Raw genomic sequence first — 12,711 nt, forward strand, 5'->3', positions numbered from 1 at the left:
TTTATCAAATCGATCTATTATCTCAAATTGTTTTCAGCATTACGTAAAGTATTAGAATTTTTAATTAGATGTAATTGCTCATAAACATGGTTTAAATGAAACATCATATTTTTGCAATCAAATAATCTGAGACTAAAACTGTAGTAATGAAACAGAATGAAAACTGATAAGTCTAAAAAATGAACACATTCATGCCTTTGTCACAGTGTTACAGAAAATCAGAACCAAACAACACTTAGATACAGAAAAGAAGAAAGAAATAACTATTATTGTTGGACTGTAACTAAAGCAAATGGGAAATGCCAGACTGCCTTGTGTCAAAATTGATTTGTTGTGAAAAGAATTTACCTTAATACCTAAATACTCAGAGATATTCTTCTATCATGGCTGGAAAAGTTTAAATGTGGATATAGTTCTGGAGGCAGACCACTACAAGAGAGAGCATACTGCCAATGCAGGTATACATCCAACAGATGTAAACATCAAGCTGAATGTTGAGTTGCTGATGACAACATAGAGAGTGTCTCCATTCTGCCTTTAGTTCCTGCACTATTGAACCGTAGACAAGAGCATAATGTTAATCATCATTTGTCCCATAGGATGTGCTAGTGGCACCAAGGGATCTGCACGGTTTGGCTCATCTAGGACCAAATATAAGACTGTCCAGAATCAGCTACAGGTACTTTGTGTTTCGTTCTTGCCATACTCCCTGTACCTTTGCACAGTGTTGTTGACATTTCTGTATCTGAAGCTTCAAGTGATCCTGGCCAGAGAAATTACTCAAGATTGTATGAGAGACCTTGTATGATGGATTACATCACGAAATTCCACATTAATTTCTGGGGAGAATAGATCCACCTAATCTGAGACTATACGTCCTTGCTGGCAATATCTTAGTTGTGCAATTGCCTACCGGAACAGACAGCACAGTGCATCCATTGATGAACCTTGCTTCTCAATAGCTACACTACTAGATTTACTACAAGTCTACAATTAAAATTTTAATTTTGATGTGTTATTCCACCAGCCCAAGAGTAATGGACTGTGTTTGAAACAGAGCAGAGGTCTACTTTCAGACTGATTCATTAGCTCATGATGCTGTGTAAAACTTTTCTACAACAACCACTAGGATAACTTATGAAACAGGACAGCACTCAATGCTTCAGTACATCCTGCACTGGCTTCATCAAAGCTGGTCTCTCAAGTTACCAGTGCAGACCTCCTCTCAATTGAAAGAACACCTTTTGGTTGTTGAAACTACTTCTGTGTAGTTATTTCACATCGTCTGCACTGGGGCCATTGGGGAATGACCTGCATAAATGTAACATGCTGACATATATATTGGCCACACATTGATAGACATTGAAGAGCTAGTCCACGTATGCACCAGGACTGATGAACATCAAGGAGCTATGCCACAAATCTTCACACTGTGGTTGGCACCTTTCTTAAATTCAATGAGGCTCCTAGTGACTGGCACATTGTTGAACCACTCATATATGGTTAATATGATGTCCACCATCACAGAGGTCACTATGTGGGTACTGACAGAGTAGTGGGAATAGAATGCTGCACCACACCACAGCAATGGACAATGGCCTCCAATCTATGAGGGTAATCCCAAAAGCAAGGTCTTCTATTTTTTTATAAGTACATAGACCCGTTTATTTGTACAATAGTTTACATCAGTTCACAGCTTGAACATTTAGCTGTTGTTAGACATAATTACCATTTCTGTCGATGCATTTTTGTAGATGCTGTGGCAGTTTTTGTATGCCCATGTCATACCAACTGGCCACCATTCTGTTCAGAAAGTTATGAACCTCTTCTTTCACCTCGTCGTCAGAGCTGAATCACTTTCTAGCCAAACATTCTTTTAACTTAGGGAACAGGTGATAGTCACTGGGTGCCATAGGACTATAAGGTGAGTGGGTGGGTGATTATGTTACACTGAAACTGTTGCAGGAGAGCAACAGTTTGCCGAGCGATGTGTAGGTGAGCGTTGTCATGGAGCATGTGTACACCTTTGCTCAACACTCCTCTTCACTGGTTCTCAATTGTCCATTTGAGTTTTTTCAGAGTCTCAAAGTACCTTTCAGCGTTAATTGTGGTCTCAGTGGGCATGAAGTTGACCAACTATACCCCTTAGTGATCCCAAAAACCAGTTGTAATGACGTTACCTCCAGACTGTGTTTGTTTTAATTTCTGTAGTTTTGGTGAAGAAGGATGCTGCCACTGGCATGATTGTTACTTGATCTCAGGTGTAAAGTGGTATGCCCAGGTTTTGTCACCCATGACAATCGAGTCCAGAAAGTTGTCCTGTTCGGCTGCAAGGCAGTGAAGAAATGCGCAGGAAGCATCAACTTATTGCCGCATGTGGTCCTCAGTCAGCATGTGTGGCACCCATCTTGCGCACACTTTCTGGTAGTTCAATGTTTCCATTAAAATTCTGTGAGTGGGGCTTTGGGAAACCTCAGGAAACAACATGCAGAGATCATCCAGGGTGATCCGACGACCTTCATGCATGCTTTGCTCAACCTTCAATACTATCTCCTCAGAAATTGATGGTCTCCTGCTCCTTTGCTTGTCATGAATTTTGGTCCGACCACCTGCAAACTCTCTACACCACTTAAGAACAGTTTTGACATCCATGCATGACTCACCATAAACTTCCGTGAATTGGTAATGAATTTCAATTGGCACAGCACCCTTTGCATTCAAAAACCAAATAACTGCACGCAATTCATACTTGGAGGTAACATCCAATGGGAGCTCCATTCTCAACGGCTGCCAAGCCAAGACTGAGCACCTCAGTGAGGCGTGTGCATGTTTACACACAGTGCGTAAAGCACTCTTCATTACAGTGTGACCACATGCCACACAAACAGAATTCTGTACTTATAAAAAAATAGGAGACCCTACTTTCAGTATTACCCTTGTACATTAACAATATTCACAGAATTCTGCTCCCAGAATGGCATATCACACTTCACAGTGGCGCCTTTCCACCCAGACAAATGTCAAAGGCCACAGGAGAAAAGCCAACAGAGGCAGGCCTAACATTATTTCTTAGCACTTGCATGACAATGCCAGTCAACAATCACAGCCATGCTGAAGTACTCCTTGGTTATCAACTTGCACCCTCGTGCACTTGCTCTCACCATCCCCAAGGGTGGTCACAGGGAAACAAATCATGTCTCTGGGCCACTACATGGAGGCCAAAGAGTGGGTCCATGCACTCAGGTGTCATCACAAGTGGATTCCAATGTCAATCATCTGATGTCAGTTGCACCACATGTATGTTGTTTCCACTAAGGTTGGTGAGATGCTACACCATCATGACCATTGTAGCCTGGGACTTGCGTGCCACATAAGTGGCTCCATCTTCCTCACCTGGATGTCACCAGGCATCAGCACCACCTACCATCCCAACAACCACACACAAGCTACCACAGGCAATATGGAGATCACTCTTCAAGTACCAGTGGAACAAACCCAGGACCAGTTCCTGATGACAAAGACTACACACTCATTACCAACCCCTGCCATGAGAGGGGTCCCCTGAAACTACTTCAACACCATCATCCCCAAGATGCAGGCACCTTGCTGGCCATAATCAGCCATAGACACCAATTAAGTCCACTTGAGAACAGAATATGTGGATATAGAGCTAGTTCAAGTGACAGACCACAACAACAAACAAGGAACCACTGGTGGCAGCATTTTGACTTGGACTCTGCTTACAGATTAACTTTCAGACTTACAAGTGATTGCTGCCCCAGATAGCTCTACAGATTCTTTTTATGGGCAAACTATCTATCTTACTGAGTGAATGCTGCCTCTGAACTCTGCTCCAGATCATCACCAGTAACAATATGCAATCCATCTATGCACTGTAGTGTGTGTGTGTGTGTGTGTGTGTGTGTGTGTGTGTGTGTGTGTGTGTGTGTGTGTGTGTGTGTGTGTAATAAATACATGTTGTAACTGAAAATGTATATACATTCATGTTCTTATAATAAAAGATCTTCAAGATCCATGAAGCATGAGGAACTGCAATAATCTTTAAGTACTTCCTTGTATGAAATTATTGAGCTAAAAGCAGATCAGTCACCAGTACAGCAAACCTGGTACTGCAAAAATTGCTGAGTCATCACATACATATAGAAACATATGCTACACTTCAGTTAAAAAAAAAATGATGAAGTAATCAATTCCATTCAATAATCATAAGCTCAAGGAAACCACAAGTCAATACATGTATAAGGGATACAATCTAAAGGTAGGTTCTCAAATATGGCATGTAACAAGTTAGATGGTTCTTTGCTTTACTGTGCCTCTATACAGTGTGCTTGGACATAGAGTTGCATCATAAGACCCAATCCCAATGTTGGTGGGTCACTGTTGTAATACATTATTGTTGAGACTTAGGTTTTAACTAACAAACAAGCAAGATCTCAGGAGGTTTGGTTTATGTATTATATCTTGAATCTGAGCAAGATGCAATATTTCCATTCTCCATACATACAAAGATGATACATATGGGCAGAAATACTGAGCTTACACTTACTACTGTAAAAAGGTGAGAGTTGGATAAAAATATCCCCATTAGCTATGGGCTACTCCTGCAGTATTCTGAGCTCCTTTTTGACACTGAGTAGTAACTACACACTTATACATCATGTGATCAGGCTTTTCACATCCCATTTCAGATAATGATGATCAATAGTATCTCCCACACCAACATTTGGTACACAGTTACTACTCAACATTGTCATCATCAACAGCAGTAGCTGTCTCTATCAAAGAATGATGTGTTCTCTACAGGTACTGAGCTCAGTTATGTCTGAAAATTGTTCTCCTATTAGGAATGGTCCTTTCAGTCAGTGACTCCAGTGATCTTTCACAGATAGTTGTCCAGTCAGTCTTGTGGTCGTCCTCGAGGTATGCCTCCGATACTGGTACTCCATTCCAGCATCACCTTTGTCCAGTCATCATTCCTTCTATGAACAATGCCGCCCATAGCCAATTTGTAGTGGCTGTTCTCTGCAGGATGATCCTGATATGATGTCCACTGGCCTTTCTTGATCTTTCCTTGTTAATTCCAAGATAGAGGTTCCATGCTTAGGTGTGCAGTTCCAAGTTTCCAGCTTGTATATTCATAAAGTGTCTAGGCACCTCACATCAGTAACTCAAAATGGGGATGACACATTTATCAAATACTATTTTATTCAGTTTTATTAACATATTTGACCTTAAGACAACTGAATGTCTTCCAAATGCTTGCCAGGTGAGTTCAGTGCACTGAAAGATTTCTAGTCTTATGCCTATCATATTTACAAGCTGTCCAAAATAAATGTATTTCCTGAGAGTGGCCACTAAGTGTTTTTGAGTTGTTTTTTCCTATCATGCTTCATTTATTGGGTATGACTTTTGTCTTGGTAAAGTTTGTGTTTGATTCCACTGCTTGGCAGTCTCAGACAAGATCTGACATCAATGTCTATAGCTCATCAAAATCATTTGTCAATGATACAATGTCATCTCTAAATCTCATGTTATTAACTCTCTTTCCATTGATTCTAATCCTAACATTATGCCACTTCAGATGAGACTACTTGCACCATCATATTTTCTCCTTTCCAAAATATGGTGATGACAAACTCTTTATCCTACCTTTATGAACTACTTTGCTGCCCATTCTCCAAGTGAGGATCAAAGAAAATAGACTTTGATTTCATGAAGAAGATTTTTTTTTTCTGAGAACTGTAATATACCTTCTTTTAAATTTGCAAACTGAAAACTTACATAAAATCTTAAGAGACACACGTGATTTAGTTCTATCTGTTTTGCTTTATTATGACAAAAAAGTGAAAGATGAATGGTTTATTCTTTCTTATCAACCAATCCTTTCTTGTAATCAAGTTGTACCACAAATTTCTTTTCCCCCCTCAGTTTTATTCAATACCTCCTGATTTACCCATCTAACCTTCAGAATTCTTCTGTAGCAACACATCTCAAAAGCCTTTATTTTCTTCTTCTCTGAACTGCTTGTTGTCCAGGGTTCTGTCCATACAAGACTACATTCTGGGCAAATATCTTCAGAAAAGAATCCATAACACTTAAATTGATATTCAACGTAAACAAATTTTTCTTCTTCAAAAATGCTTTTCTTGCCATTGCCAGTCTGTATTTTATATACTCTTGCTTTGGTCATCATTTATTATTTTACTACCCAAATAGAAAAACTCGTCTACTGGCTTTAATGTCTCATTTTCTGATCTAGTCCTCTCAGCATCAGCTGATTTAATTTGGTGACATTGAATTACCCTTGTTTTACTTTTGTGGATTTTCACCGTGTAACCTCCTTTCAAGACACAATCTCTTCCATTCAGCTGCTCTTCCAAGTCCTTTACTGTTTCTGACAAAATAACAATGTCATCAGAAAATGCCACAGTTTTTATTTCTTCTCCCTGAAATTTAATTTTGTCTCCAAATTTTTTATTTTTATTTTCTTTATTGATTGCTCTATGACAGAGTGAATATCAGGGATAGGCTACAAAACCTGTCCAGTGCCTAGTCAACCACTGCTCCCCTTTCATGTACTTCAACTTTTATACTTGTCCTCTGATTTCTATACAAGTTGCAAATTTTTCCATGCTATCTTCAAAATTTTGAACACTGTATTTCAGTCCACACTGTCAAAAGCTTTCTCCAAGATTACAAATAATATAAGCACAGGTTTGCCTTTCCTTAATCTATCTTCCAAGAAAAGTCAAGTGTCTGTATTGCCCCAAACATTCCTACATTTCTTTAGAATCAAAACTGATCTACCCAAGATTGGCTTCTGCTAGTTTTTTCCATTCTTCTGTAAATAAATTGCAACAGTATTTTGTAGCCATGAGTTATTAAACTGATAGTTTGGTATTATTCATGCCTACCAGCACCTGCTTTCTTTGGGATTGGAATAATCTCATTCTTCCTGAAATCTCAGGGTATCTCACCTGTTTCATTTATTTCGCACACCATGAGGAATAGTTCTGTCATAGCTGGCTCTCCTAAGCACATCAGCAGTTTTGTTTCAATATAATATCAGTTAGAAAATAAGCCTATAGTACATTTCAGGAATGCTTCTGTATCCACCATATAGGCATCTCCTTTACTAAGAATATATTGATATTTATTTTTGAGCAAATCTTACCAATGTGGTTTTCTCACATCACATGTTTGTTCACATCTGTCCTCAGAAATCTATTATAGTCCACTCTCTCTAGAACTGCATCCCCAATGCTTAGAATACAATCCTCTGAGTTGTCCATTCTGTTTGTTTAAAATTTTGGACTTGGTATTTTCCTCCTGTTCATTAATGTATTATTTTCAGTATGATATCTTTCTGACATGTGCATGTTCTCAGTGGCTCTCTTCTCCAGATCCTTTACTGAGTAGCTATATACTAGTAAAGTTGTGTTGTCAGCATAAATAACCAGCTTTCCAATTATTGCAATGGGTATGATATTTATATACGAAATAAAGCACAGAGATGTTAGTACTGAACTCTGAAATACTTCATGGTTTGTCTATGTAGTATGAAAGTAGACATTTTTTAAGTATTTCCATATTTATCTTTTACTTGCATGCACTGCTACCTGTTTCCAACAAATGTCTTTACAATGTCCACAGCTATTCCACTGGTGATGTGAGAGATGTGAATGCAACAGGCTTTGGTTTTCCTGATACAATACTGTGGAATACTATCCAAAAATGTGTTTAACACAATCTTATTGCACAGAAGAGCATGGGATTAAAGCCCATTTTTTTGTACTTGTAAAAACTCTACCTTTCTTCTTACAGGTTACATAGTAGTATAATTTAAGTTCATATCCATTTGAATGTACCAGTTCAATTTCAATGATTTCCATGTAATGTAGTGATTTGTACAACACATCTTCTGACATTCCCTCAGCTCTTTCATTTTCCTGTGTGGAACTACACATTTTGCGGCCCTTTTATTGACCACTAACTTAATTTATGGACACTTTTTCCATTTTATCTTCATCATTGTATAAATAAGTTTATCCTTCATTCACCATTTAATGGAAATCATAAGAGAAGAAATATTCACTTACCTAAGTTGGTTACAGTAATAACTTCTTGTATTTCTTTTGTTGTGTGTGGTAGGCCAATTGTACAAGTCCAGATCCCTAAATGTAGTTTTGCTACTGGAGACAGTAAAATTTCACACGAGGTCAATATTCCAGTTGCAATTTCTGGCCTTGGTCCTTGAAACACACAATAATCTTTGCTAATGTTGTCTCCACAGGTAAGTGTTAGGTTGCTTCCTAGTTGCACTTCAACTACTTTTGAAGCATTTTTCATTTCTGTGGAAGCTGAGGAACAGAATTAATTCAACCATAAAAAAGAAGTCAAATGAAACTATATGGTTCCAGAGACTTTTTCAAGTTTCAAACACTTTTGAAGTATATATGCGGATTGAAGTACAGGCCAGGATTGAAATGCAGGTCTTCTGCTCACTAGGCAGATGTGCTAACCACTACCCCTCACTGGCTCAGTTGCTTTGCACAACTGCATGGACTACCCTAGCATGCCTCACTTCTCAATCCAAATTCACATTCATGTCTCAGCCCACTTTGATGGTCCCTAACTTTGAACAGCATTGCAGAGGTTCTACAAGTGTATTGGAATAACGTATCAGCATAAAACAAAACATTCTGTTGAGGTACTATTCCAATATTCCAATACAGGTAGAGAGCCTCTGCATTGCTGTTTGGGTTCAGGGGCAATAGCAAGTGGAATGAGATACGAATGGGAATTTGGATTGAGAAGTGAGGTGTCCTAGGATAGTCAATGGAGTTGGAAAGCCACTGTAGCATGGAGGCTTAGTGGGTAGCACATCAGCCTAATGAGTAGGAGACTCAGGTTTAAATCCCAGCCTTGGTAAAAATGTTAATTCATCACTTCAGCCTGCGTATATATACATTATAAAAGAACTAGTATAGTTTAAATTTCAATCAACTCAACTGAAGTTAAATTACACACAGTGTTTAAAAAGCAATGCATAAATATGTGTCCCTAAAAAAAAATCAACAAACATTTACAATGGAAATGTTGCATGCAAAAAACAAATCGTTTCACTGCACAAAACATCCACACTCAGTTAAAATCAAATAACGTATATAGTGAGAGCCCTAGTGTTGCCTCCACATGAAGCCAGCCTTCAGGAGAGATTACTGAAACTGGTGGCGTTTTATTTATTTATTTATTTATTTTTAAATACAAGATTTCAAACTTTTTCAAGACTTTCAAACATTTTTACAAAACTTTTACACCTATTTTACAAGAGCTTAGCTTCAATTAATTGCTTTGCAGGTGAACATAATACATTAAAAAGTATGCATTTTATTCACATATATTTTAGCTAGAACCTTGTGCATGTAAAAATATTTGCTCACACACACACACACACACACACACACACACACACACACACACACACACACACACACACACGCACGCGAGAGAGAGAGAGAGAGAGAGAGAGAGAGAGAGAGAGAGAGAGAGAGAGAGAGAGAGAGAGAGGAGAGTGTGTGTTTTTCTCAATGCCCAGTGACCATTTGTCTCTGTCTAATCAGGCTCAGCTGTCACCTGTGACACTCCAGCATAGGAGCAAGGAGCAAGTTACTTATTTAGCTTTTTCTGTCTTTGTCTTAGCATAATTCTTAAATTTCTTGTGTGCTTTTGAATTTAAGAGATGTAATCTTGCATTTTAGTAACTGTAAAGTGTAGATTCATGCAGTCTTCAGCACAGTTGTCATCTCTCTCTTGAACAGCCAGCTACACTGCTCTGATAGGTATCAGCCTTTGTTGGTGACACTTCAGGAGGGTAGTGAGTTACATATTTAGCTTTCTCTATGTGCTTTTATAGTTCATTCTTAAGTTGGTAGTATTAGGATGGATAGGACGTGTTCATGCTGTTTGCAGATGCAGGAGGAGCTAGCCACAGTTTTTGAACAGCTGCAAAAGCTTTTGGCCACAGTTAGCTATCTTTAGGCTGTTGCCTTTATGTGCAGTGGTGGCAGAAAATATTCTACACTGTACAGGACACCTCAGGTGTTGCTTGTTTTTCTCACAGGCTCTGCTGCTGAGGCAACTTGCAGTGCACCTGATGTGGGAATCTGCCCTCACCACACAGTGAATGGAGATTGAGAATACAGGGAGTCAAACAGATGCTGGCCAGCTGGCCTCACCTATCCACCATGTGAGTGTACAGGTGGCTGCTCCTTCAGCAGAATCCCAGCAGACACACAGGAGAAGAGGTTAGCTAGTTACTGGGAGTTCCAGTGATGCGTGCATTATGGAACTCCATCTAGGGTGAGGAAGAAATCCAACATGTGCTCGGCATGTTTGCTGGAGGGATCTCATCTGAGATCTGGAGAAGGCCCTACCTGCAGCTATCATGTGTGTAGGGTGCAAATTGTGGTTCACATCTGTTCTTGAGTTCTGTTCTCATTTCATAATGGCAGCTGGTGGAGATGATGAAAAATGCTGGTCTTGTTCAAAGGGTGCATGCAGAGCTCACAGTCTGCAGCATCATTCCCAGAATTGATTGGGGTCCTTTGGTCTGAAGCCAAGAGGAGGGTATCTACCAAAGGCTCTATTGATTCTGTGATCTTCACCACAGATTTATGGACCCATGTAATGGGATGGAGAATTGTGCGACTGTCTGCACTACACAAACAAAGCTGCTTGGGTGGCAGAGTACTTGTGGAGTGCACATGGCAGACCATGTACAAAGTAAAGATACTTCAGCTGTCAAAATTTTAACAATAAATTGTTGAATTAATCATAACGATTTTCTGAAATATTTAGTTAGGCAAGCAATGTGAAACAAAAAGGAAGATTAGATGCCATACTAGGGAAAGTATTCACTGCAGTCAAGGAAAGTATAAAGCCTATCAAGGCCAACATTGATTTTGGCTGAGAAGTTACTTGGATGAATGTAAGAGATCTAAGTGAACTGAAATTAATTATCAGATATCTTTAACAACTACCCAATTTTGCTGTGACAGTTTTAGGACCATTCAAAGAAAGTCTACATTCAGTAGTGCATACATTCCTTGAATGGTATCATCCATCAAGGCAACTTCAAACTGAAACAACATGCCAGACTCACCTCAAAAATTATCCCACCTTCTGCTAAACTACCCCAACAGTGGTGTTTCCCTTCCTGTCCTTCCGGTCGTACTCCCTCTGCAAGCTCCCTAAACAGCCACACCATCAACAGCCACTCCTCTCCTACTAATGGAGCTTGGCCAACCTCCTTAACATCCCACAGCCTTCATGATTGCCTCCAAGACCAAGAATAACTCATAAACACAAGAACCAGTCACAACAGTGTCCTTAACCTCTCATCTAAATCACTCTCCCCTCCTGAATTATCTGTATTATCTAAGGGTCTCACTTTCAGTCTTAAACCTGCATTTGATATGCTGCATTGGTGAAGGACCTACTTTTCACACATAATATCCAATAGAAATATCACTTTGCAACCCAGTCCCAAAATCTATTCAACAGCAAACCCAACACTGAATCCTGCTTTGAATGGTGAAGACCACAATCCCAACTTGATTCCCCACCACTGATTCTAAATCATCCCTTGCAAGAATTCCTCACATCCAGCATTGCTTCACAACCATTCCTCAGGTCCCTACAACATGACCCTAACCTGTCCTCTGTAGAACTCCTGGCTCTACATTACCTAAAAGCTAATGACTCCATCATTATCCTCCCAGTAGATAAAGGATCTACCCCTATAGTACTTGAGCAAAAGGAGTACATTAGTTAAAATCTACACCAGCTCTGACACCTCTATAATTAGCACCTGCCATCAAGACCCTATCCCCCTGATTCAAACTAACCTGCTGTGCCCCCTTAAAACCTCACAAGGACTAACACCTCAATCCATAGAACTTCTCGCCCCACCCAAATCATGTACCCCACCTTTTACCTTCTTCCTAAGATCCACAGACACAATCATCCTGGCCATCCTATAGTTGCTGGGTTCAAAGCTCCCACTGAACATATATCTGCCTTCATTGATCAAAACCTGCAACCCATAGTACAAAAACTGCCCTCCTACATCAAAGATACCAACCACTTCCTACATCATCTGAAATCCATGCCCATTCCACTCCCACCACACACCTTGTTTGTCACCACTGATGCCACCTCCCTCTATACCAACATCCCCCACATACATGGTCTGTCTGCTGCTGAACATTCCCCCAGTCAGCACCTGCCTGATTCCAAACCTATGACATCCTTCCTACTCATCTAATCAATTTTATACTTACCAACAACTACTTCACCTTTGAGAGGCAAACATACAAACAGATCAGGGGTACGGCCATGGGAACCAGGTTGGTGCCTTCCTATGTCAACCTTTTCATGGTCACTTTGAAGGTGCTTTCCTGGGATCAGTAAGTCTTAAACCCCTGGTTTGGTTTAGATACATGATGACATCTTTACCATATGGACTTCTGGTGAGGCTGACCTGCTAAAATTCATAGAATCTCCAAATACCTTCACCAAAAAAGATTTCATATGGTCCTATTCTGAATCCCATGTCACTTTCCTTGATGTTGATCTCGTCCTCACCAAGGGCCAGTTATACACTTCTGTTCATGTGAAACTTACCAA

The 12,711-nt window shown here is 39.7% G+C and overlaps 1 protein-coding gene across 2 annotated transcripts in view; it reads right to left on the minus strand.

The window, feature by feature from the left end:
• LOC126353808 (uncharacterized) overlaps positions 1-12,711 on the minus strand; it is a 341,733-nt gene that overhangs the window by 47,166 nt on the left and 281,856 nt on the right. For both annotated transcript variants that reach the window (XM_050002905.1, XM_050002906.1), the window contains one exon: positions 8,121-8,381. In XM_050002905.1, the coding sequence (XP_049858862.1) occupies positions 8,121-8,381 (261 nt within the window). The remainder of the gene's footprint in view (positions 1-8,120; positions 8,382-12,711) is intronic.

The sequence above is a fragment of the Schistocerca gregaria genome, chromosome 3, assembly GCF_023897955.1.
Source record: "Schistocerca gregaria isolate iqSchGreg1 chromosome 3, iqSchGreg1.2, whole genome shotgun sequence".
In the NCBI taxonomy this organism is placed as follows: Eukaryota; Metazoa; Arthropoda; class Insecta; order Orthoptera; family Acrididae; genus Schistocerca; species Schistocerca gregaria.